This window comes from Marmota monax, unplaced genomic scaffold (genome assembly GCF_021218885.2).
Source record: "Marmota monax isolate L192 unplaced genomic scaffold, Marmota_monax_Labrador192_F-V1.1 WCK01_AAM20220418_F8-fsc00061, whole genome shotgun sequence".
Classification (NCBI taxonomy): Eukaryota; Metazoa; Chordata; class Mammalia; order Rodentia; family Sciuridae; genus Marmota; species Marmota monax.
The window spans coordinates 6,294,265-6,321,808 of NW_026695230.1; the positions used below are offsets into that span (position 1 = coordinate 6,294,265).

The 27,544-nt window shown below is 44.4% G+C and overlaps 1 protein-coding gene across 7 annotated transcripts in view; it reads right to left on the minus strand.

The window, feature by feature from the left end:
• Nav2 (neuron navigator 2) overlaps positions 1–27,544 on the minus strand; it is a 379,713-nt gene that overhangs the window by 210,908 nt on the left and 141,261 nt on the right. For 5 of the 7 annotated variants that reach the window (XM_058576948.1, XM_058576945.1, XM_058576944.1 and 2 more), the window contains exons 4-6: positions 15,805–15,877; positions 6,594–6,852; positions 1,999–2,067 (exon numbers count right to left, since the gene is read on the minus strand). In XM_058576948.1, coding sequence (XP_058432931.1) covers positions 1,999–2,067; positions 6,594–6,852; positions 15,805–15,877 — 401 coding nt within the window. The remainder of the gene's footprint in view (positions 1–1,998; positions 2,068–6,593; positions 6,853–15,804; positions 15,878–27,544) is intronic. The other 2 variants (XM_058576946.1, XM_046438276.2) reach the window with 1 other exon arrangement.

A 27,544-nucleotide genomic window follows, 5' to 3' on the forward strand; every position in this document is an offset into this window, starting at 1 on the left:
AGGTGTTCAGTGTTTGCACTCCAACAAGAGACCTATTTCCAGGACTCTGAAGAAGGTGGCCTGTTCAGCCAGAAGGGGCAGAGCAGCTTCTTGGCAACCAAACTAATGCTATACTTAGTGGTGTGTAATCAGCTAAAATTCTCATCTGGATCCTACTGGACGCTGGGGTTGAGAAAGTGGTAAAAGGCAGGGCTAGAGATTTTAGGCAAATAATAAAACAAAGAACATCCCTTTATTGGCCTTATTACACCCAAAAGAAATTCTAGGTGAGTAATGTGACCTTAAAGAGAAGCCAGACCAGACCATGTGAATCTGGGGTGGGGAAGGCATGAACATCCCTGCATCTTCCAGCTCTTCCTTTCTTCCCACTGCCTCCTTCCATTATCTGGGAGAGATAACAAACCATGCATGGGCTGGGCATGTGCTTCCAATTAGATATCTTCCCAGCTAGCTCCTGTTTCCTTTATCTTTCAGAGCTGAGCACATCGTGGGAACAGACACTAGATTTCAGGTTTCCTCCAAGCCCGCCCCTCCCCTCTCCTTTCATATGCATGTGCATTTGCATGACTCTCGAATTAACTGGGAACAGCCTGCCAGAGCAGTGGTGTCTGCACTGAAGCCTCCTGCTAATCAGTAGGGAAAGCAGTCACAAACAGGTTCCCTCCTGCCCCAGGAACCAAGTGTGGGTAACAGGCTGATGTCCTGTAACCACATGGTTTCTCCCTCACTAGCCAGGCAGATCCTGGATTGGGTCTCCCCACAGGGAAGCTTTTCAGAAAAGAAAACTCTGGTTAGAAGAGGCACCTGGAGCTGGCAAAGTGGGGGCAGTTAGCTCAATATGGATTTGAACATGAATGAATGAAGACAGCTACAAAGGGTAGCTCTCCCTTTACTTTTAAATGAGAGTTCAGTGAGAAGTCAACACAGACACTAGTCATAGCACTGGAGGAGAATCCAAACCAGCAGTGATTTTTGTTTGGATGCTACAGGAGCAATGTGAAGAAAAAAACCAAGAGTAGCAGTTTATCAGTTTCCACAACCACACAAAACACCAGAATATAAGAGAATGAAGGAGGGAGTGGTATAGCACAGGGGTTCAACTGAGGGTTCTGGGGTGAAGCCATCAGGTTCTAATCCTCATTCTTCCACTTTCTGTGTGACTTTTGGCATATTACCCAACATTCTAAATTTTAGTTTTCGTCATCTGTAAAACAGAGACAATGACATGAGCTACCTCATGAAGACTGATGTGAGGATTAAATAAGATAATGCATTCCAACTGGTGAATTAAAATAACAGTAGATATAACAATGTAACTGGCTTTTCCCATACCCCAGAAAGCATCCTAGGATTCAGGATAGGATGCAGCAGGGAGGGAGGTCAAAGTCTGAATCTGAGAGAATTAGTTAGTGAGCAAACCTATTTTGCTCCCTGGTAAGCCAGGGCATCCCAAAACAAAGACAAGACAGAGATGCCCTGCTGTTTTCTATTCATGCTTCAGATCTTTATAACTCAAGAGAAAACAAATCCCACACTAGTAATTTTTAGCAGCAAAAACAACAAAAAGCACAGCACACATGAATGAGATGCAGGTGAGGACAGATTAGCGCCAGGACAAAGCAAGAAAGAAATTCGTCATTAAATTGTCACAAAAACTACCTAGAAACTCACCTCTCTCTAAATCTGAATGGACTCTGGTGACCAAGCAGTCAAAGGCAAAGATCAAATGAGCAGCATGTACACCTCCAACTAACTCCCATGCTGTCACTCACACACACACACACACACACACACTCACACACATACACACAAACAATCCCACAGTCACTTTCCAAACTTGCCACCACTGGATCATTAGCCAAAGCATGTTTGGTTTTCTGGAACTGCAAACACGAAACAGGGAGAGGAATCAAAAGGAAAGTCAGCCAGCACAGAAGGAACAAAGGAACAGTGGATTGGGTTTAAACCATGCTTTGCAGGACACAGAGAAAGTCTAACCTAGAGATCTTTTTCTGACCCAGAGTGAAGCGGATGATTTTGCTCTGAGATGAGTCCTTGGATGAGGCACTGCATGATAGGGAAGAAAAGAGTGGAACAGATGAGTGAGGAGAGAAAAGATACATTAGACACACAAACCTTAAGAGCCTAGCACAAGGAGGCTTTTTCCCCTCCACACACTTTTTTCCTTCTACGTCCAGCTTCACTGATACAATATATTTCCAATATGAAGAAAGTGCAATCAAAACTATTTAAGAACTTTTATGCTTCCCCCCTTAAATACCAATATCTTTCCTGCTTCCAGTCACCACAGGTTTTCTTCATACCTTTCTAAAATTACAAGATGTTTAAAGTATAAAGTATTTACAAGGCATAAAATAAAGATGCTTAGGTAAAATATTACTTTATACTTTTCTGAAACATTGAGATGTATCTATTTCATAGGCGTGTTCAACTGAGGTACTTCTCAGGTACATAACCTCAACAGTCCACAAAGTCGATCCCAAACAAAGGTATAGGTGCTGTAAATTTTGCTGGTCTTAGAAATATTTGCTTTTACTGCTATAAAAATGACCGCTTAAAGCCTGTTGAAATTTTGAATTCTGGTGGCCTTTTTTTGGACCATAAATTTGTACATATGAAGAATCTTGGTTAGGCTTAATAGAAGAACAATTTGAAGTTATTTACTGCCTTCTGAATCATAAAAGTGTTTCTCTTTCTTATATTCATGTATCTTGTACCATGATCATAAAAGGATCTGAAGTGAGAAATACAGTGTTGGTTTCAGTGTTCTTACAAAATGAAGAGAGAGAAAAGAATGGAGAGGAAAAAAAAAGTACTTTTCTAGGTTTTTTCCTAAATAACTGAATATTGATCACCGGTAAGGTAGACACAGATAGACGTGTGAGTCTTGGAGACTGTTCTAGACACTAGATGGGTGAGGAACTTCATGGGGTGATATGTGGTTCAAGTTCTCAGCCACCATGTAAATTGTGAGAGTTGCTGAGGGGAAGAGGCAGAGTGAGTCTCCACAAGGGTGCCACAGAGGAGGGCTCTGAAACCTTCCTGCCAATTTCCTGGACTTCCTTTGCAACCCTCCACAACCCCTTCATTAGCCAACTTCATGGAAAGCTGCCAAGTTGTAATGCTCACCACCCCCCAAGAAGTGCTGGACTTACATGGCTTCAAAATGGTGCCGAGGCAGGGTTCTAACAGGAGGCCCAAACAAACCCGGCGTCTGGGACTCCCATCAACATCGGACACCAGTGATCAAGGGTTCGGTCATTTCCATTGGGCCTGGGTTATCAAAGCTAGAATCTGGGGCTAGCCATACAATGGCACTGAGCCAGAGATGGATCACATCATTCTTAAACTTATAGCTAGAGTGTTAGCATGGGATCTCACATCACTAGACCTTGAGAACAAGATTATCCTGTGGAAGGAGCAGTAGAAATTATCCATACAAAATGGACAAAACCAACCATCTGCAGACACAACCCAAACTGGACAAGATAAAGGTGTAAATGATGATATACAGCTACTGTGGAGCCCCACTCTAAAGTCACCATTCTGTAGCATCAGAAAGTCAGATTGGCAGGAAACACTGTGCAGCTAGAATAAATGAATGCACAGGGTCTGGGGTTGTGGCTCAGCAGTAGAGCGCTCGCCTAGCATGTGCAAGGTGCTGGGTTCAATCCTCAGCACCACATAAAAATAAATAAATAAATAAAATAAAGGTATTGTGTCCAACTACAACTAAAACCAAAATATTTTTTTAAAAATGAATGCACAAACCTGGCTTAAGTGAGTTTGGCTTGTCTTTAGACAAAGCATTTAGTACCAAGACTTTTTTTTTTTTTTCTTACAGGGAGATGGATGCTGACTAGAACATCTGGTTCTAGTAAGAAAACAAACACCTACCATGGAAACGGATGCTTCAGGGTAGCATGGCTCAGTGACCCAAAACTGTGTGTCTGAACACATGTTCCTTGGAACCCTATACAGTGAGATGCTTTATAAAAATAGATGCTTCTTTCCACCTCGCCTTCTGCAGGTTTACAATGCACACCTGCTCCTCTCCCAGCCTTCCTCATCTCAATAAATAATACCATCACTTAGCTAATTGCTTGAGTCAGAAATCTAGGCTTCACCCGGGATTCCTCTCTTTCTCTCACTCCAGAGAAAGAATCTGTTTCCAGGCCTCTAGGCTCAAACTCCAAAATATCCTGCATGCGTCTATCTCCACACCTGTCCCACCAGCTTTATCTTAGCCACTATCCTCTCCAGGACTGCAGAAGCTTCTTAATTGGAATCCTTTCTTCCATTCTAGCCCATCTACCATTATAGTCTCCAAAGAGAAGCAATGGTGATTTTTTTTAAAAAAAACTGTAAATCCAATCAAGTATTTCTCATACTTAAGACCACCCCCATGTCTTCCTGTTATCCTTAAAGTCCAAACTCAAAACCCATATTTGACAGCAAGCACTTTGTGACCTGTCCTCAGTGCCACAACTATCTTCCCTGGACATGGTAGTGGCCCTCTTTGCTTTCAGGTTCCTCAGGGAGACCCTCCCATCAACTTAACCTAAATGAGTGACCCAGCACCTCCAAATCCCATCACTCACCATTGCCTGACATTTTCCTCCATTAATTTGCCCGTTTTTTCAGCCTCCTTTGGTAGCATGCAGGGAGCAGGTGCCTTGCCTGTCTCACTCATCCTGACTCCCATGTGCCTAGAACAGTGCTGGGCACATAGAAGGCTTTGCAGTAACTAAATACAAGAATGCACATTGGCAGTTTCAAGGATCTGAGCAGACTTGCAATAACAGTTGTAACACCCTAACCCAGGTTATCTCCCCATTTCTACCCCTCCAGAATCCTTCCCTCATAATACAACTCAAGTGAACACCCTAGGAAGTAAATAAACTCTACAGAATGCAGTTTGGGAAATGATGCCCTGATCTTTTAAGTCATCCAATGCCAAGGAACCTCTGCCCAGGGAAGGGCTTCTATGCGGGCAGGTCTCCAGGGAAAGTGGGCAGTGCCTGGCTGCATGGCTGTCTGTTCCTCATTGCTATTCCAGGCATCTCTCCTATCCCACAAATTTCCATAATGGATATAATTAGATAATTATTTAGGGGGCCTGATTCACATTACACCCATCACTGCTGGTTTGAACAGCCTCACAAGTGGGAAATCACACTTTTCGTGAGAAAAAAGCTGCAACTATCCATAAGGCAGCTGCCAGACTTGAGCAGCTTTGGGTTTTGCCCAACTACCACAGGTGACAAAGGGTATCAAGGTGTTTGAGAAGCCTTATGAGTATCAATGCTGGATTCTGGGACACTGGAAAGAAAAGGCATTACTTTGTAGCACACATTAGATAAAATCAAGCAATCACTTTGATCAGTGACATCAGGTTTTAAAGCTAAAGACTGACAGAAAAGAAAACAATTATCATGAGCTTTTCCGCAGAACTTTATCATAAGCCAAGAACTTTCTAGTTCCTAACCCTCTACTTTTATTCTGCCATTAAAACAAATGATTAGCTGGGAGCAGTGGTGTACACTTGTAATCCCAGCTACTGGGAAGGCCAAGGCAGAAGGATCTAAAATTTGGGACTAGGCTCAGCAACTTAGCAAGGCCAATTCAAAATAAAAAAATTAAAAGGGCTGGGGATGTAGCTCCACGGTAAAGTACCCTTGGGTTCAATTTCTAGTACCAGGGTAAAAAAATGATTTGCATGGCGATCTTCTGCAGAGTTGTTTAGGAATGCAACTATTCTCATTGTAGTAGACAGTCACTACAGAGGCATGCCTCCTGTGCGCTGCTCTGTGGTGAGTATGAGTGGCAAGCATCAGTCCCTCTGGGAAGGTTGGCAAGGTCCAGGCACTAATCCTTCAGGGATCAATCCTGTGCAATATGATTTTTCCCCAAGTTCAACATAATACAGCTCCCACCATGTAAGTTCAAGACAACCCAGTCACATTCATGGTTACTACCAATGGGGGACAACGCTCCACTTAGGGAAGGTGGATGGCTACTCCCGGGCTAACACTTGCCACCTTTCTTTGGCATGTTTTTTCTCTCTCTGCTCTGGAAAAGTGGAGGCATCTGTTATAACAGAACTTTTACCTCCACCAAGTAAAATGACTTAGCTGTCCCACTCCAAAATCCTTACTCTGCTTTACCCAGTCATCCTCCTTTCAAAAGCATGGCTGTGTCTCTCTCATCTGTTCAATAAATTACTCCAACTTTGAGCATTCATCTTGTAGGCCAACACCCAGAAGGGGTTTGAAGTCTATTTTAGGGGCTATTTATAACATATGAGCATGTGTGTAATGGGCCTGAGTCATGGCAGGAGCAGCTAATTAGTGCTGGCTGCTGGCAATGCTGACCTATAAAAGTACACATCTCTGCCAGGCACAGGAAGAGGCCCCTTGCATCCACTTCCAAGGTCATGTGAATTCCTAACTACCAGTAGCACTTAACATTGAAGAAGTTTCAATGAAAACCATAGATGATACAAATTATAATTTAGGGTGCAAAGAACACCCGAAAAACAGGCATTTCGGCCGGCAAGGAAGGAGCCCCACCTGGACTGCATTTCGGCTTGTGCTTTTGAGGGCTGATGTGGCGCTGGCTGGTGAGGCTGGCACGGGGCTTGGGGAGTGGCTGGCACCTGTTGCTGAGGAGTGCCAGCCTGGCACTGGGAGGGGCCCCCTGCCACCTGAGACCCAGCAGGCGGCAGAGGGGAGGAGAGGTGCTGCTTCTGGGGCTGCTGCTGTTGTTGCTTGTAGCGAGAGAGGCTGAAGAAGAGGCCTAGAATGGCCTTGAGGTTCCCATTCCTGATTTCTGCAAGACAATAAAGAGACTCTTGTCAGCTGTTGGAGTCCTTTCTTTTTCCCACTCAATGGGCTGCTTCAGCCCTCACAGGAGTTTAATTCCTAGAGGATATGACAGACTTCCTGAACACTTAATTGGGATCACAGTCAATTAAACGCAGGCCAAAACCACAAAGAAATTAGCTTATTCTCCCCTCTGGGATTAGAGTGGATACACCAGGCAAGTCGAGACTGGATGTCTGGCTAGTGCCAAGAGGAAATTCTCAGTAAGGACACCACTGAAAAGCAGGCTTCCCCAGCAAGACTGTGCTTGTTCTGCAGGCAAAGCGGCCGATCCTGGACAGAGGCACTCTCTGGCACTCTGAGAGACGCACTGGTCTGGCCTGCTCTGCCAAGTTCATGTTCCAAGCCTCGAGCCACACCACGCGTGCCAAGTGGCCACCATCCCACTCCCAAATCCTCACTCTGCTTTACCCACTCACCCTTCTTTCAGATACACGGCTCTGCCTCTCCTGTCCATTGGATAAATAACTGTAATTTGGGATGGGTGTAGGGACAGACTATAAGGACTGGCTTCCATGAGGAACTCATACAAAATATCATATTAAAATAAATTAGAGCAGAGTGGGAAGCCTACTTCTGTTATTCCAGACAGTAATTTTTAGGATGTTAAGATGCCTTTGCCTCAAGGCATGCATAAAGAGTTGTGGAGAAGAATAAAACATTTATTCGCAGGCAGAGGTTATGGATCGCCAGGGTTTCTCCATGAGCCCTTCCTCCTTTTATGCAGTATTTTAACACCAAATGCTGAAAGCAAGAAGCTAAACTGATCCTGAGGAGTAGGTACCAGGGCCACCCACAAGAAGGGACAGGAGGAGACTTGTGGGGGAAACAAACCCGGACCCCTCTGCTTCGCTGCAGCCCTGGACTGGATTTCTTCTCAAAAGGGCAAGGGGCAAAGAAGGACACGCACCAAGGAAGCTCTGGGGCCTTGCTAGAGAGGTGGGGGGTGCACACCCTGCTTAGCACTGAGCTGGGGAAAGGCTACTCATGAAGAAACAGTGCTTCCTCCAGGGCCAGTGGAGATGCAGAGATGTGAATGGAGTCCCTTCCGAACAAGCCCTGTCCCCTGCACAGGAGGAAGAGCAGCCTGTCAGGGCATCAGTCCTGGTGTGATCTGCTGTTTGGCCGGAACTAACTACTTTCTGCTGGAGTATCCTTTTCTCCAGGCACTGGAGAAACTGACAGGACCCACCTCTGGAATCCAGCCTTCACACAGTACGTTGGGAGCCAGCAGGTTCTGATCACTGAACAGAGCCGACAGGAATACAACAGTCAGAAAACCTAAGCCATGAGTTCCAATCTGCACTCTATCAATCTCTTGCTGTGCCACCTGAGGCAAGTCACTTAATATCTCTGGGTCTCAGGAAAATGACAACATCAACACCACCCAGGCCACCATACAAGGTTGTTTTGCATATCAAATGAGAATATATGTGTGAAAGTGCACCATTTATAGTGAAGGCCTTCACTGCTCTTAGTTATCTTATGTAAACAAAAGCCCCGGAATCCTGAATAAGATTATCATACAGCTCCAGGTTTGATGGAGACTCACATGAAGAAGTCACACACCTGTAGCCACCTGGGTGGACAGTGACAGGAGTGAGGGGAAAAGTTGAAATAAGCCAACAATGTTCTGGCCTGCAGTTTTGCAACTAGGAAGAAACTTGGGGAAACAGACAATTTTCTCTCAAAACTGAAATCACTGGAGGCAGAACATAATGCTAATCATGGGGAGAGAGGCAGCCTGGGTTGCCTTTTACAGTGATCAGGTTGCTGTGTGGTTTATACCAAGCACCATTACTAGTAAGAATGTGCCAGGCTGAGCTCTTCCCATGCACCATCTCTCTTAATCCTGGCCACCTGAGAACTAGGTCGTGCTCCCCTTATTTTGTTTACAGGGAAGTAGAAGTTCAGAAAGGTTTTATGACCTTTCCAAGGTAATAAATCCTGGAGCTGGGACCTAAATCCAGGTATTTCCAGCTCCAAGTCTGGTATCCTGACATGGTCTAACTTGGCTTACATGTATACCCAGTCTGTGTGATGAATTTAAAAGGAGACCAGATAATGTTCTATTTATTAAGCTAGCTCTTAGGCATATAAGTATTCTTTATTCTTCTGGTGTGTCAAACATCCCAGAACATATTTTATATGTTGTTGGAAATTTATTTATTTATTTTTATGTGGTGCTAAGGGTCAAATCCAGTGCCTCAGACGTGCTAGACAGATGCTCTACTGCTGAGCCACAACCCCAGCCCCTCTGAACATATTTTTTGAAACTATGGAAGAAAACAAAGAGGAGAGGGACTTAACAATTCAGCATATCCATGGGCTCAGGGCTGCCCACTGTGAAAAGTCAGTACATCCCTGTCAGCACCCCCATAACCCACCAGCCAATCCTACTGCAGAAGATGGAGCCAGTGCTATCTCTGTCTCTAGCTACTGTGGTCATCAAACCATTCACTGCTCATACCGGTTTGTACCATTGTTCCTTAAAGCATGTTTAGCTGCCAAAAAGTATAATTTTCCTCTGGCAAATCCTCTTTTTCTTAGGGGATAGCACTATCACAAAGAGAAGTGATTTTCTTGGAGCCAGAAAACTCTGGGGTCAAATCTCTATAGTCCATTTGCAGACTTTGATTTGTTGCAAGATTCAGCTTCTCTGGGATTCAGTTTTCCTCTCCTGTAAAATAAGCGTATGTCGCATCGCACCTTCCTATGGGGCTCTTAGGAGAACTAAGTGAAGGTGGAAGGAGAAAAATGAGTGCAAAGCACTTGGGACCTTGCCTGACTCAAATTCACATTTTGGCTCAGAAAATATGCCCCCCCCTACCTGCAGCTTCCTCAGAAACCCATTCAGGGCTCTCTACCCAAACAAAGCCCAAGAAGAGGATCGCTCCCTTCTCCCCCTAGGCCAGTCACTGGTATCTGGAAGGAAATCAGTTATGAATAATCTCATATTAGAGAAAATGCAATGGTGACTTTCTTTCTGATATTTAAAACAGCTTTATGAAGGTATTATATAATTTCTATCAATAAAGTTAGGTGTTCAAATTCAGTGTTTTTTTAAGTAAATTTAATAAATTTACTTACATTTAATAAATTTAGTTTTAGGATATTTCTATCACCCAGAAAGATTCCTTATACTCAATTGCAATTGATTCCCAAACCCACTTCTAGGCATCCACAAATACACTTTCTGATTCTACAAATTTGTCTTTTTTTGGATATTTTATGTAAATGGCATCATGTAATATGCAGTTTTTTTGCATCTGGCTTCTTTCACTTCACATCATGTTTTAAAGGTTGGACTATGTTAGAGAATTTATCAGTTTCTTTATATTGCCGAGACGCATCTCATCATATGGATACGCCATATTTTGTTTACTTATCTCACTGATGATGGACATTTGGATTGTTTCTTCTTATTTTTTTTAGATCACAAAAAAAAAAAAATCAAGAGTGGTGGATGCTCTAAAAGTCCAGAGTCTAAACCATGGGTGGTCTACAACAGACAGTATCCAAAATAGCTAGAACCGTGTTCCTTCCACATTTCCAAGGTATTTGTCTGTGTTCCACGAGGCCTGGTGAGCCAGCTCCATAGAGAAGTCTAAAAACAAAATCTGCAAGCCCACAAGAATGTTTCCCTCATGGCCCTTCCCAAGGTGTGGGAAAAGGACTATCATTTAGTGTCTGATCCACACACCTGCTCACCTTCTAGACTTCCTTCCTTCTAGAAGGAATATACACAGACCTAAGTTGTTAGGCTATCGATGACTTGTCCAAGGGGACCCTAGCTAACTGAACACTGGAATCCTGTTCTTCCTCTTCCTGCAGCCACTTTCATGCAAACTGGGACAAACTGCACAGGTCACAGTCCCATTCTGTTAGAATGTTCCATCGCCTGGTGCCTAAGTTGTTTGGTTTCTGGCTGATCTCTTTGTCCCCACTGGCTGGTCCTAATCTGCGGAGATGCTGTAGGTAACATCGGGCATGATGGGAAGTGAAACAGAGACGTTATTGTCTTTCAACATTTTTTAAGAAAAACCTCAGGCCTGGTTTCCAAAGTAATGGAATAATCCAATACAAAGAAACCTGCTCTAGCGAGTAGAATGTTTTGAAGCCAAATGTCGGGCTGCTCTGCAGCAGATCACAGGGGTGCAGAACTCCTATTTGATTCCCCACTGCTACAGTTGTGTGAGGCTCCCTGACTAACAGGGGACTGTGGTTCCTATGGTCTGTTCCTGAAGATGGATGGGCTACATAACTGACATGGGCCACCTCCCTTTCCACCCACTCCTGTGGCCCTTTGGGTCCTGCCCACAAGCCTGCCAACTGTGCTCGTCACAGGGGAGGAGGGATGAGAAGGTGGGGGCAGAGCCTCTGTGGCCACTGGGACAGAGGAACAAAAATAGTCCACTGTGTGCCCACTCAGTTGAGGTGGGCAGGAGAAATGGAAACATTCCACCGGCTGTCTTTACCCAATAGGTCCAGTGAATGCCCCTACCGTCTGGCTCAGGATGAAAGGAGGAGCAAGCTCAGTCTCTAGGTCTCTGGCCATCAGGAGAGAGCTGATCGAGTCAGTGACAGATTTCCCTTCAAAAGCACACGCTCCTCCAGAGTCACCTGCATGGCTCTTCCTGCCTCCATTTCTACAATCTGCTAGTTTGATAAAGAACCAGCCCTTTGCCTCCATGTCCCATCTGCTGACTAGGCTTCCCTTCACCTCACTTTTTCTGCCTGGCAAATGAGCTCTCATTCCAGAACACCCAGGAAAATATCACCCCTTTTGTGAAGCCCCCTGGCTGCCCCAGGTGCAGCTGACCTGCCTTTTCTTGGCCACCAGTGAATCCTGTAGGTAGCAGAGCTCTCTTACTAACTGGGATCAAGGGTAGTTTCATACAATTGACTTATCAGTGACCCTCAGTACCTAACACTGTGCCTGGTATATAGGATGCACCCAGAAAATACAAAAGAATGTGCCTTACCCTGGACCTCTGCTTCTCCACTGAAGGAGGTTGGGGATTCAGGGTCAAGTAGTACAAAGCCCAGGTGATCTCAAAAATGGCCAAAGATGAGGGCCATTCTCCCTCCCAGGGGCAGGTTGACAGACAGCTGTGACAGGTGGAGTTCCTGTCAGGAAGGATTAGAGGGTGGATCTTGAACATCACCTCAGGGAAGGAGAGGTCTAAGCCCACAGGACCCTGGCAAGGCTCTAAGAGCACAGAGATGTGTCTGAGCTTCAAGCTGCAGGAACACTGAGGGGGCAGGAGGTCTGGGCCAGGGAAGGCTCACACCAGCAGCACCTCCAGGGCTGGGTGGCTGCAATTGCTGCCCCCAGGCACCCGCTGTTTGAGCCCGGGAACAAAGGCTCTCTGTGGCTCTCTAACGTGCAGGTTGGGGCAGGCCTGTGCTGCAACCTGCAAGGACAGGTGCACACACCTTCCTGGTTGTGAAGCAGCTGCAGTCACTGGGAAAGGGTGGAGATGTACCTATGGGGCTTTCCAACCACCATGTGTTTGTTTTTCATCAGAGGAGGCACCCCAGGGCACTCAATCATCTTCAAAAGGAAAAAAAAACATTAAAACTACATGATTCTTTTAAACACTAATGCTTTTCTAATAGATATGCAGGTGGCTGGAGACAGCAGGCCCCTGAATCAGCAAAGGAGGGCAGCTTAGCCACTGTCCATGGGTGCATGTAGCATCCCGTGTATAACTCCAGCTCTTTGGGCCTTTGTTTCCTAATCTGCTTAATGGGGATAATGGCAACACTGACCTCAGTGAGTTGCCAGGGGATTAAATAAGACATGAATGCTCAGTGACTGACACATGGTATGTTCTCAATAAACTGATCCCATCCTATAATCCCACAAGAGGTCAGGTGAGATATTCCCTGAACCCTGAAATTGTGAATTATTTGATGACAAAGGGCTCTAAGTTTCCTCTCTCTTTATAATGTCAAGGAGACTTTCATAGTTCAGATTCAGCCTCAGCACCAAATACCATCATTGCTCCCTAACCTCCCCTCCAAAGAAATCCATATAAGATCTAATAACAGAATGTCATTTTGGAGGATGATGCTTGATGATCATGGAGACAGGAGAACTCCTCCCCTCCCCAAGGAACATGTGGAAGTCAGAGGGGTGAAGGCCCCAAAAGAATCAAAGTGGGGGTGCTGATAAGAAAAGGAACCTGGCCTTCCAGTCTCAAGTTGCAAATCTGCTTAGCAGACTCAGCCAATCTGCCTCTGGGCCACCTAAGTAGGGGGGAAAGAACTTGTGTGCTGGGGGACTGCTTCCAGTTGATAGGAGTCCTGCTCCACCCTTGCTCCTGGAAAATGGAGCATGTTTTCCTGCTGGTTCCATGTCAGACACTGGGGTTTGTGAGACCATGGTGAGAGGGCTGGCTGAACCTTACCAAAGAACTACCAGTGGCCTAAAAGCAGCATGGGAGTGAGTCCCATCAGTAGGGCATGCTGAGCCCACCTGGGACGGTGACCATTACGGTGACCAAGAGGAAGATGGCAACTTCACCAGCGCACAACCCTACCTCCTCCACTGCCCAAACCCTGCAGTCTTGGGCACAGGAATCAGGATAGGAGAGAGGAAGGGAAGCCTTGCCACCGTGCCCTATTCCCCTTCGACTTCCTGCAGGCTGGGGGGTGTGGGGGAGGAAAAGAGCTTTGAGTAGAGAAATTTAAAAAGGAATGAGACTGAGTCAAAAACATGGACATAAAGCTATGCTAATAACTGAACATGACTGAACAGTTATGGATTCTGGCCAAGATATCATTAAGTGAGTCTCGACCCAGCAGGGAAGATGGGGGTTCAATACAACACAGTTGGGGGCTGTTATTGAAATAGTGTAAAACCACTTTGTAGTTACATCCCAGAGTCAATCACCTCAACACACTGTTCCAATATGTTCTCCTGTGCTCAGGTCCCACAGGTCAGCCGAACATCAAAAAGGGGCAGAGGGCAGAATGTCTCCTTGCACACTGTGCCACTGAGGGCCACACAACACCTTCTCAAACCACGTTCCAGGGAACAAAGAGCTCTAAACCCAATTTCTTTCACCTATATATGGCACATGCAGATTTTATTCATCTGTCATCCCAGAAAATGCCATAAAGATGAGCTCTGAAATCACAATAGCCTGGGTTCAAATCCTGCCTTTTCCACTCTCTAGTGACATGCCTCAGGGGTGTCACTCATATCCTTTAAGCCAAAGTTTCGTATCTGTAAACTAAGGGTTTTATAAACTCCAGCTTCAGTTGTGAGAACAGAAGTCAACATAGATAAACCCTTAGGAGCACAGTTGGCAATTATTCATTATTCAACAAATACTTATTGCAGAGGTTTCTATGCTTTAGAGTACAGAGAGGATGGGGCAGATGTGGGGAACAAATGAGACAGAGGGCAAGACAATGGGTAGGTGCTGAGCAATTGGGGGCAGGAGAAAGCAGGCCTGCAGGATCTGCATCCCCCAAGGCCTTGATACTAATCATAATTCTAGAAAAGTCCCTGTGGTGCTCTACTTGGGGGACGTTGACCTGAACCTGGGGTCCATTTGTTCTCTGGAAACTAGGAGGAACATGTCCTGCCACCTACTGGTCAGCCCAAGAACTCCCCACCAGGAGGAAATCCTGTGTTCTCTCAATGGGAATTTGCATCTCCCTGCCACCACCACCACCACCTGTGCCCCAGCAGTGAGCATTCTACATGGATGATGGCCCACACCCTAAGGCAGAGAAGTCTTCCAGGGATCCTCCTGTAAGAGCAGGGATTAAGACTGACCACATTACAGTTGCTTCTCAGGCCTCTCAAAGCAGAATGACCATGCCTGCCTGGGGACAGGTCCAGTGTAGTAGAGTTCCCAAACTATTTGAACAGTCATGTTACACCTAGAAGCCATTAACATCAGTTATTTATGCCACCCACCCCCAATGCTGGAAGAGACTACAGCTGAGGAACACAGCCAGAAAAACCAAGCTTTCACCAACTAGCAGAGCAAAGTTGAGGAACGAACCCCATAGAGAATCCATCACATTTCCAAACTTACCTGCCCCTCTGCCTCACCCTGGCCCCTCCCTGGGGTCCATGCTCACACACCTCTTTTCAAAAAGCACCCTTGCTTGGAAAAGGTGTACCATCTGAGATGCTTTACCTGTTCTGGGAAAGCTGGAGGCAGGTGCAGCCTAATGAGTTTGGGAGGACACGGGGCCTATGGCAGAGTCTGAGCTGGCAGCTGCTTGTATTTACAAACAGGAGAGAGAGTGAATGATTCCAGGTTAGGTGTTGCCTCAGGAGGTTGAGGATTCCGACCAGTCAGCTCCAGACCCATACATAATTTAACTGTAAAACGCTAGCAAATGCTAACGTGCTAATTAGCCACCAAATTTAAGTTAATTAAAAACTAATCCGGATGTAGAAATATAGTAATGCATTAATAAATCTCATGCTTTTTTTCCCCCCCCTTAAGAGCAAGGACAAGTGCTGCTTCTCTAATAAAAGATAAGGCTTAAGCATTTTCCCCTGGGAGCTGTACAGTTTAGCATGTGCTGCGGTTAAAGTGTTTTTCTCTCCCACAGATAAGACCTGACTTGATAATTAACTGAGCCACCAGACAGACAGATTCAGCATTGTTGAAGCCAGTCCTTCTTCAACAGGAGCAGCTCACCCCCTCAGTGGCTTCCAGATGGCTGGTATGGCTGCAGATGTGACTGCCATTCTTAGAGTGATTCTTTGGGTTATCCTAAAGTTGGTTGAGGCTAGGCAAGGAAACAAAACCAGAGGAGTCCACCAACATCCCTTCACCATGGTAACAGCACCAGTAAGTACCAAGCAGGTGGGCAGTGCTGACAGCAAAAAGGCAGCAGCAGGAAAAGCCCTCTCACTCACCTTCTGCAGACAGCCCCTGGATGTTTATCCCCTTAGCTGCCAGGAAATTCAAGCAGGCATCTATGTTTTCAATCTGGTAGGGGGGAAAGAAAACAACAATTTGTATTTAATATTCAGCCTTCTCCCAAGTCATCTCTCATTAGGAACCAAGAGCAAATGGAATGCTGTCAAAACAGCCAATGGATGGAAGGATGGATGGATGGACGGATGGATGCAGCACAGGACTCCTCTTTGTCTGTGCTTGCTCAGGGAAAGGTTACCTAATATCCCAACCACACCGTGCCAAAATTCAAGGCCTTGGATTGCTCACAGCTGCCAAAAATAACCAGGGTGGAATGAGAGCTCTCATCTTGATCAGTGTCACCAATGCAATCCTGAAAATTTGAACAGCTGCCAGGAAAAATGGAGATGGGGACGAGGTTGGTGTGCCCACCCATCTCCCAGCAGCTGGGAGAAATTTCCAGCCACCCAAGCAGCAGACAGTCAGATGCACAAACGGTGAACAGGAGTTTCAGCAGGAATCTGGGTAGAGCTTACTCACAAAATTCTCAGGATGGCAGACGTTGCGATGACCAGAGAGGGTTATGGCCTCCCAAACCTCTCTGTCCTTTGTGCTCTCTGTAGCAAGAAGAGACTCCCTGCCAGGGTCTGGGAGGCCTCCCAGGTTTGCTGGAACTGAAGCCACAGCCAAGGGCGAGCTGATAGCTAGCTCTCACAAGAGAACAATTAGGTCATCCCCAAAGGTTTGATCTGACTTCAGTTGTCAGGGCGAATTATTTTTTTGGTTTAAAGGAAAATGTTCTGGCTTGATTAATGTCACTGATGACCATAAATAAAAGAAATTGCTTTTGACCTGCACAGGGATCTTTGAATTTCACATAATTTGCATCTCACTTATAAGAACTCCACTCTCCTCAGCAATCGCTCCATCTCACGCGCCTTCCCAGGCTCTATTGACATTCTTATGCACTCAAACCAGTATTTAACCCGAGAAGTTTATTTTGAGCTAATAAACAATTGTCTTTCACAGTGTACATGTCTCCATGCTGCCTCCCCATCCTCAAGCAAATTCTTGAGGCCCCTCATAGCCACAGAAAGTGCAAAGCATCTGCATTTTAAGAGCCCTAATTTGAGTGGAGTCTGGCTCTGAGAGTCCTCCTGAAGTTCACATCTACTCTCCCACTGAGGTTGGCATTTTCCTCCTCTACCCCAGTCTTCACATCTTTCAAATGCATTAAATGAAGCTATGGGGCAAAACTGTGCCCCTTCTATAAGAATCCACTCTATTCTGAGCGTGAAGTTACTGTATCTGTGCATCTTTGGCGCGGGTTTTCATCTCTTTCCCAGCATCTAGCCCACCTTGAAGTGTCCTCATCTGGCAGACAATTTCTTATTTCTAGAAAAAGGAGAAGAATGCAATTTCTTGCAAACAAAGCAAATGCCAATATTGTAAGTTATGCCTGCCACTATGCAGAAAATCAGCCCTTATAAAGGAGGAGGAAAATGATACTGCTTTTAATCTTTCTTCAGTAAGTCCCAGTAAGGTTCAAGTACTATCATCTTGGAGGAAGAGGAAAAGAAGGAGGAGAATGGCTACCAGTGCCCTATGATGTTTTGGAGCAAAATGCTTCCATATGTAAGTGTAATAAAAATATCTTTGCTATTTTATCCTATTATCAAACTCTGCTTTTAAGAGAAATTATTAGCTAGAAAGGAAAATGTTAACTCTCATCCCTTGTCTCCTCTGTTGTACACAGTAGTGAGATTCCAAAAGCACTCAAGGGAGTTTGGTAGCCTCACAAAGAGACCCCAAGTCATGACAAAATTATGAAATTCATCTTCCGCTCCTGTCTCTTCCTATAATCCTATACTACTCCTTTATTACCTCACACATGCCTGATGAAAGAGGCTTTGACAATTATGACCCCATGGAGAAAAAGAAAAAAAAAAACTGACCATCCCTGAATCCCTGTTCATGCAAAAATTAAAAGTGGTTATGCTTGATATTTATCTTAGAAAGTGTCATGCCTGTGGGTTAATGTGCATGGGTTATGGTTTTTCAGCAATAATGCAGCATATGACACCCAAGAAATAGACATACACCAACACATTCAAGAAAAGCACTACTCTGCAGAAGAAATTTCCTTCCAAGGAGGAGAACATATATTTACTTGGCTTATTTCAGGAGCATTCAGTATACATGGTGGTGTCCTCCTGCAACCTAGCTTTTATCCATTTCATTTCAGCCATCTGCTGGGAATTCTTTTAGTGTTAAATTCTATTAAAAGCATGAATAATTATAAGTAGGTTACCTGGAATACTTCTTCTGGGGTGTTGATGCTTTTAAAGTCATTATCCTTCTGTAGAATTTCATAATTTAGATACGGTTTGGTTTGTTTGTTTGTTTGTTTTCTGGTTCTAGGGATTGGACTCAGGACACTCAATCACTGAGCCACATCCCCAGTCCTATTTTGTATTTTATTTAGAGACAGGGTCTCACTGAGTTGCTTAGTGCCTAGCCATTGCTGAGGTTGGCTTTGAACTCATGATCCTCCTGCCCCAGCCTCCAAAGTATTTCTCCATTGGAGCTGGGGGATAAATGGTGAAGGAGAGGGGAGAGTTGGTTCTGTTGGAAACATTTTGGGCTACCACCATGAAGGGGAGGAGGTGGTACTCAGTAATCTGGTGGGTAGAGGCCAGGGATGATGCTAAATATCCTACAATGCACAGGACAGCCCTCTGCAACCACAAACCTTCTAATCCACACTGTTAAAGTACTGAGGTCAATAAACTCTGAGTTGTACAATCCCTTTACTCATTCATTCAGTCACCAATGTGCAGATGTCTGCTCTGGGCCAGGTCCTGAGCTCCATTCTTTTGATGGTGTTGGTTTTTGTAAGAATCCTACAATGGATAAAATGAGGTAAGGTCACAGAAATCAACGGCAGAGCTGGGGCTGGAACACAGGAGGTCCTCCTCCCCATCTCAGGAGCCTGCATTTACATAGTCCACAGAGCCATTTGACATGGCCATCCTGGTTCCCATACAGACCAGGGGGAATCAGAACAAATAAATAGGGGGAGTGTTAAGATCCTCCTTCACTAGGTGAAAGAGGCCCCAAACCACCAAGAGCACTTTCACCCAAAAGGGTGAAGAAATCCAGGGAGCAACATACATGGCAGGATGGCACTCCCAGAAAAAGTTAAAAAGAAGATCATCATTTAAAGGATCATTCACAAGCCTATCAAGTGCCTTGAATTTTTTCCCTTCCTTCGTGAACTCTGTTCACAGACATTCCTGAAGTCTCAAACCCACTCTTTAATAATGTTCCATTAAGGTTAAAAATCACTCCTGACAAGGCAGTAGAGACCTGCACTCTTTTCATCTGCACCCCAGGAGGAGAGCAAGGCTGGGAAGCAGGAAGGGGTCAGATCTGGATTCCAACCTCCTGCTTCATTTGGAAAAAGATCAGAAAGGGAGACTTGCTTTGATCCAGGCCCTCTTGTGATTAAAATTCACCTTAAAGTTTTCTTCCAAATACTCTACAGGTAAATAATCCATCTTCATGTACTATTGAAATTTCAAACTCCCACCCCACCTCAAGAGGGGAACAGCCCAAACAGCAGCACCGCAGGACCACTGCAGCACAAAGATGTTCTTCTGCCATCTCTAAGGAGGCTCCTGGCTCATGTGTGATCCAGACACCCACCATGAGATGAGGATCCAGTTAAAATTGAGAGGGTGAGCGACAGAAAAGACTCCTAACCAGAAAAGTATGTAAATATGGCCAAAGTTGTTCATTAACACATAGTGGCCAATATAAACCACTTTCCAAAATTAGCTAAAAAAAAAAAAAAAATCTATGTGAAGCCTAACATTCCAGTGTCACTGAAGCGGGTGGGGACTGGGTGAGAAGGCTATGGTAGTTGTTGCCATAGAAATGGGCTCAAGAGCTCTACAATCAAGTGGCTGGAGTTTGCAGCATTAGCTGGGGTGGGAAGCCCAGCCAAGGGACCACCATGTGGCTTAGAGGTCCCTGCAGCAGAAAGGTGTCATGTGAGATGTAGGAAAGGTCAAGGGAAAGAGACAGATGAAGACCAGGACACACTTGGTGCCAAACATGGGCTCCACCCTGTGCAGGCCTTTCTCCAGCCTCAGCTGGGACCTCCATCACAACGTTGAATAGTTTCTCTGCAGTCTCTGGATTTCAGTTTGCAGGGGCAACTTCCATGGGTTATGGATGTTACAGCTTTTGTCTTCCATATCCAGAAGTACATCCCCACCCATCAAAACAAATCCCAAACAACTGGAGAGAGAATCAGAGGAGGGAGGGCAAATGGAAAACTTTGCATTTCAATCATGATTAGGGCTGGACTGGGTCTGATGATAATGTAAAATATGCAAACCTTGGAAGTCCTGCTGTATGTCTCCTTGGTAGCTTAGAAACTGGTCAAATACCATCTGTTGTGGCAGTTGTCATGGCAGCATTTTTCTCTGAATGCCAGCATAGCCAAGTGCAAAGCACATGAAAATGATTAATGCAAACGAAGACCATCTCTATGGGAGATGCTGCAGCCCAGAGCAAGATGGTGCTCTGGGCATATCAAGCAAGCGCAGAGCTGGTATTTATGAGTTAGGAGTTCCTCACATGCCCCTTGGAGATCTGCACCCTGGGAAGAGGGGCAAACAGCTGTTGCATTAAAATCAGGCACAGGCACAGTCATGTTTTTAAAAACGTGAAATGCCTAAAGTCCAGGCAACAGGAGATGTGGACCTCAGGCAAGGGTAAGTGAGAAGGTGAATGTGCCAATGATTCTAAAAGCTCAGTGCAGCTCATTCATGAAACTCTTTATCAGCTAGAACGACTTGCTTCCAGAAATGCATGTGACCCCCACACCTGATATTGTTACTTGACATTAATAATCATCATCATTCATTCATTCATTTACCTATGCCTTCACCCAAATATACTGAGCACCTATTGGGTGTTATGCAATGTGCTGTGCTAGGTATATAGTGATGAATAAAACAGGTATAACCTCTGACCTTGTAGAGGTCAAGTCTAATGTAGGGGAAGAGGCATTAAATGAATAATGCACAAATAAATACATGGTCACCATGAAGGAGAAAAGAGTGCAAAGAAAGTATGCATTAGAAGACATGCTCCAGCCTGGGTGGTAGGAAGAGAATCAGGCAAGAATTTCTCTCACTTTTGTAAGTTGGAGGTCTCACTGTGTTGCCCAAGCTGGACTTTGAACTCTTGAGTTCAAGTGTTCCTCTGCCTCCCAAGTAGATGGGACTATAGACATTGACACTGTGCCCAATTCCCAAGAATTTCTTAAGGAAATGAACAGGTTGGGCTATATATAAACAGAGCATTTTGTCTGTTTGGCTGACTGATGTGGCCCCAAGCATATACAGTAGGGTGCAGCATAGTAGGTATTCAAGAATAAATATTTATCAAAGGAAAGCAGCAAATGTGTGCAAAGACCTAAGGGCACCAAACGGGAAGAATGACGTGCCTAGGGGACTGGAAGCTGAAAGCCTCAATGCAGGATGATACACCACATTCTGGGAACCCAGAGAAAGTCAAGATGGCTAAAGTGCACTAGACAAGGGGAAGAGCAATGACAGGTCATCTGATCAAGGGCAGAGTGCTAGCCACATAGGTCCCACAGAGGAGCTGACGTGGCTTAGGAAAGAATGCAGAGTACTTCCATTTCTTGGAGAAATCTTGTAGGTAGCACACCCTGCCCCATCACCATGGCAACAACAGCCAGGCTAGTCCTTCCAATGTGAAAGCCCAAGGCCAGGCTGTATCCTTGAGGTGGGGCTCCAGAGTGTCTGGGACACAGAGGAGGGGTGGGAAGCGAAGTCAACATCTGTGGTCACATGCACTAGGAATGTCGGTTTCATATCTAAGAGGTCTCCACGCCCCTCTGATACCCCTTTCTCGTTCCTCTGTTTTTGTTTTTGTTTTTTTTTCCCCTGGAAAAATAAAAAAGAGAGAAGAAATCCAACCATAAAACCAAACCAAGAGCAAAACTCTTTGGGTACATGTCTTCCTCAATGTCTGACTTGCCAGTGCTTTCTCTCTCCTGGACATTCCTCAGAGACAAGGCCTGAAGCCTGATTCGCTCAGCTTCTCTTTGGATTTTTGTCCACCTGGATCATGCTCTAGGCCTAGAGTCATCCTATGTTCATGAGGCTCCTGGGACACAGTGTGGTTCTGGAGATGCACAACTCCACAGGGCAGAGTTCCTGGGGCTGACATTAGAGTTTTAATTTTAGAAGGGGACTTCAGAAACAAGGGAATGTATGGTGGTGCTTCAAATTCTCTTAGGTAGAGAAACATTTGAGAACATCAGGGCCCACACTTCTGTAGACCACCGGGCTGCTGTTTGCTTGGCTAACGTCTAAAGCCAACCCTCTGGGGGAATGGGGAAAGACGGTAATGGGTATAGGTCCTAGCCAGAGAGGAGGGATGAGTGCTGGTGTTCTATCACAGGAAGGGTGACTACTGTTAACAACTGCGGGATGTATAACTCAAAATAGCTAAAAAAGAGGATTTGGAATGTTCTCATCCCAAGGAAATGATGAATGTTTGAGATGATGGATAACCTAAGTATCCTGAGTCTATCAATACACAATGTAAAATGTATTGAAACATCACAATGTATTAGTCTTAAAAAAAAAAAAAGCCACCTTTGTCCAGAAGAATGAGCCTCCATGACCTGTGTCCTAGCCTTGATCACTCAAGCATAAAGCTTTCAATGGGCCAGTGAGAAGCCAAGGGCTGCCTGTAGCTCAAGAGTCCTGATGTTGGTTGGTTTCTCTTCCAGCTTTACTGCCTTACCTGGCTCCTGCCTTTGGGGCAATGTTATCTACTATACCATTTATAACTTCAGCTTTCCAAATGTTGTCAAGGATTCCTTTTAAAAATAAATTTATGGAAGTTTCTCTGCAAATGGGTAAGTTCATATGGACCCCCCAAAAATTATTTCTAGAGGAAAAAAAAATTAAAATGAAGCATCTAAAATTCCTTCATGACTATCTTTTCTCACTTTCTTTCCATGTCTTTTGTTTTCCTAGCACTTTCTGACTTCCCAATTTTGAAAGGGGAGACACAGCTAAAGGTCTAGAAGTCAGTCCTCACTCTGGAGGCTCTGGTAGTAAAACCCTCACAGCTGAGCTCTGTTCCCTTTCAGAGACCATGGTCAGCATTAAGGGGTAACACGCCAGCAAGGATGGTATTGTCAGTAAGGCCCAAGGGGTGCCTCTTTGTGCACCCCATCAGCACACAGTTCTCTGTATACCATTTCTCCTGCCACCATTTCAGAGTGACACCTTCACTTCTTAGTGCTATAAAAAAAAAAAATCAAGGACTGCAAGTTAGGAGCGGGGCTCAAACACAGAAAAGGAGTGATAAAGCCAAGGAGCAATATTGGGCTTACCAGAGACTAGAGGGTAGGAAAAATAGGGAGAGCTGGGTCACAGCATACAAACGTGTAGCTATAAGACGAACAGGTAGGAGTAGCAGGGGGTGACGGGCTATGCTCCCTACTGGGATGGGCTGCCTCACCACAGGCCCAAAAGCAACAGAGCAAATCAATCATAGACTGAAAACTCTAAAACTGTAGGTTAAAACAAATCTTTTCTCTTTATAAGCTTGATTCAGATTATTTCCGGCATTTGCTAAAGTAATAGAAAGTTAACATAGTATATCAAATCTATTTTTTTTAAAAAGAAGTAGTATTTTGCAGAAAAACATTGGCTTTACCCACAGAGAAGGATACAAACTTGGACTCAAATGTTTTTTAAGAAAGCCTTGATTTCCAGTTCCCCAAACACATGAGGAATAGTAGGACTGTAGATACTTGTTGAAGAATCTTACCCAGGAAGTCACTGCAACCTGGAGACCTATTCATTCCTTGAGAAATACTAATTGAGCATCTACTTTCTTGCCACCTCCATTCACAGGACAAAAAACACTGTGGCAGACAAGATAACACAATCCTTCCCTCAAGAGTACCCAGCCTCCTACACAGGAGCTGAACTTAAGTAAATAATCCCTCAAGTAACATACAGTCACAAACTGCATTCACCAGTTTACCTCCTCAAAGCCTGACAGTGGTCACTTTGCTCTTTTAAAAGGCCTGGCTTCTTTTTGGATCTCTGCATATTTATATGCTTAAGCCTACAGGCCTCCACCAAGTTGTCAAGAGGCAGAACATATGTGCAAAATTAAATGAGATCCTTGATATTTCAGGAGGATTTCAGCCCCCATGGTGCAGCAAATCCTCAGTTTTGGAAGGACCACTGAAAGATGTAAAGTCAACCACAAAACAAATACATGTAAAGATGCTATAGGGGAAGGCTTAGAGCAGGACACGCTCAGTAGCTTGGAGACCAGTTCCCTCATGCCAGCCTGTACAACTTACTCGTGGTTCCTCTGCATTGCTCATGAACAGTCAATCCATGCATTTCACCCAGAAATTCCAGAGACAGAATGTATGTGAGTGCAAGACCTCATGTGGCAGCATCGATAAGCAGGAAGCAAAGCCAAGAGACATGGCTGAATGCTTTACTGCTCAATTCAGAATCCTGCAAGACTTTGCTCACTCCATCTGATAATGGCTGAATGGAGGCGATTGCTTTGTTATTCTCTGCCTGCTCACATTACCCGACAGTGTTAATGTCTGTGGAAATCTCATTCAAAAATGATCATTCCACTTCCACTCCAATACCAAATTCTGCTAGCAACTGTGGGTTACTATTACACGGAAGGCACGATGCTACTGACTTCCATGAACTTTCCAATATTTTTTGAGGGGGGGCACTGGAGTTTGAACCCAGGGACACTTTACGACTGAGCCACATCCCCAGCCCTTTATTTTATATTTTATTTAGAGACAGGGTCTCACTGAGTTACTTAGGGCCCCGCTAAGTTGCTGAGGCTGGCTCTGAACTTGCAATCCTCCTGCCTCAGCCTCCGGAGCCATTGGAATTTCAGGCATGCACCACCACACCTGGCTCCGAATCTACTTTTTATTTCAAAATCTTTCTATAGATATGGCTAAGGAACTGTGCTTCAAATATAGAACACTGGTGATTATCAATATACAATTTGGGGGATTTGCCAATAATATGTAAAATATTCACACCAAGGAACAAAATTTGGCTCATAGTTTCAAACCTAAAATCTGTGATAAGGCCAAAAGCCTATGTCAATGAATCAGAAATTAAAAATTATTGAGAATATTATTAAAAATTCAAATAATTCTCAGTTCTGCTTATTGTCATAGCCAGAATGTGAGAGGCATGGTCAAAGTCCACTGAAAGAGGAGAATAAACTAGACAGGGAAGGTCTCTATTACAAGATATCCTTGCACTTTCTGAGGCTACAAGATCCCTAATGTACCTGAGAAGAAATAGCGACAATTTTTAACTTGTCATAGAAAGATAATCTGTTATTATTTTCATCCTTGTCAAGGGATTGTTGAACCAAATAAAATTGCCACTTTTGTAGGTTAAAAAAAAAATGGTTAAGTACTAGTCATTGCATATGGTTCTATTTATCAAGGTATCGAGAAGACAGGCCCCCCCTCCCCTGTGCTCCTTTCCCTCTCCAAGGGCTCTATTTAAGCTGACAGGGGATCATAAGAATAGAGCACACTATGTCCATTTATAAACAAAGCAACCAGTAAATTCTGAAACTCACAATCAAATCCTTGCAAGTCCTTCTCAAAGAAGACTCCCAAGACTGGACATGCACAGTATATAAAGGAGAAAACTGAGTCAGAAGAAATACTCATTCCAACAGCTAACCCATTAAAGCCTTTTACTTTGGGTTAGGGCTTCTCTGTTCAAACCCCTTAGAGAAAGAAATAGGATGAGCCTGGGAAAGGCTTTAATTTCTAGTTGACCCATCCCCAAACCTCCCAGTAAGGTAAGCACTAGTAGCCCTGGAAGCGAAACCCAGTATGCAAGCCCTTTCCTCTTGCTTTCCCATTCCCTCAGGAGAAAATATCAGAGAGATGAGGTTTTGGTCACATTCCACCACCCCTTCTAATGTTACGTAACTGCTACCGTCTCTATACACCGTGAGAACCCCTCTCATGAAAACTACTCAATAGGAAAAAGAATCAACTCATCTCAAAGTGTCAACAATATCAGCGTTGTCTTTACTAACGGGAAATTTTAAAGGTGGACGGGGAAATTAAGGATTTCATACTGTCTGGACTGCAATTGCCCCAGAGCATATACTTCAGCTAGGTGACCACAGGAGAGAGGAAAATGCAAGTACATCTCCCAGATAGCTGGCTGATTCAAACCTTCCAAGGGAGAAGAGGAGTTTCCTCAAGCTGTAGTAGGATGTGAGTAACTATATTACACATTTGTATGAGAATTATTCTCTACTGGGCAGATGAGAATACTGAAGGTCCGAGTGCTTACACAGCTACGCAGTGGGGGGACAGTGTCTTAAAATGAGGACACTGGATTCTAGACCCCTTCTCATCACCATCACATCCTGATGTGCCATTCCTTCAGAGCCGATCAGTATTACCCAGAGCTTTCAGTTTGGAACACAATAATCAGTTGGCTGGAGATGGCAGGGAACCGGGGCACTCAGGTTAGTAAGTTCTGATGCTGGTGTGGGGTTCTAGAATGACTGATGGTGGGGCACACAGGAGATCTGTAAGAATATGAGCCATTAACGTCAAGGTGGAGTAAGAGTGGAATGAGAACATGTGAGAGGGCAAGGAGGGTGTTGGTCAGTGTAGAGCACTTCTCTAACTTTCACGAAGCCTTAGGTCTGGTCTTTCACACCAAAAGTAAGAAGAAAAGCAGACATCCCAAAAGACAGAAAGACGAAGTCTTGGTTTTCTAACATCTTTGCTTTCATTTATTAGAACTATTTGCTACGCATACTTGCTGAATGTGTGTGGTAACCAAGTCTTAACTTTAATTCACTTTTATCTCTAGTAACTTTCAGAATGTTGTACAAATATTAAGTTTCCAGTAAATATTTGTTAGGAAATTAAATTAAAAAAAAATAAATTAAGGATTTCAAATGACCAAGGGTGAAGCCTAGGGAACCATGGATTTCTCAGGGTTTCTTGGCCATCATGGGGCAAAGTACTAATTTCCCTGAGCCTCAGTTTTCCTTTCAATAAAACGGGGATAATGATCCCTTTCTTAAAAGCCTTATAAAAGTGTCACACCAAAGATTTGCACTTTTACAAAACATGAAACACTGGGCTAATTTTTTTCCTGTACACTACACTACCTCAATTAACCTTCACCACTAAAATTGATACTATTATTATTACTTTCCAGACAGAAATGGAGGGCCAGGGTGTTTCAGTGCCTTCCTAAATCCTGTTAAATGGCAGGGACAGTATTTGAACTTTAATGGATAGTGTAGCAAATACCACAAGAAATCAGTCCATCTAAGTCAAATGCAATCTTTATATCTAAAGGAAAAAGGATACTTTACAGAGGAAGAAGTGCTCTTCGAAGATACTTAATGTTTATAGTACTTTTAAATCTTAAGGCACAAGAATAATTTAAATCATTATGAGCATTTATAGACTTTACTTCCAAATTGAAATGTTCCCCAACCAGGGATCTTTTAAACTACTATGTGCCATTGCTTATGATTCATGAGAAAGCTCATGAAAATTATAAGATTACAATAGTTTGGGGGTCAAAGTCTGAAATGTGTGCAGAGGTAATG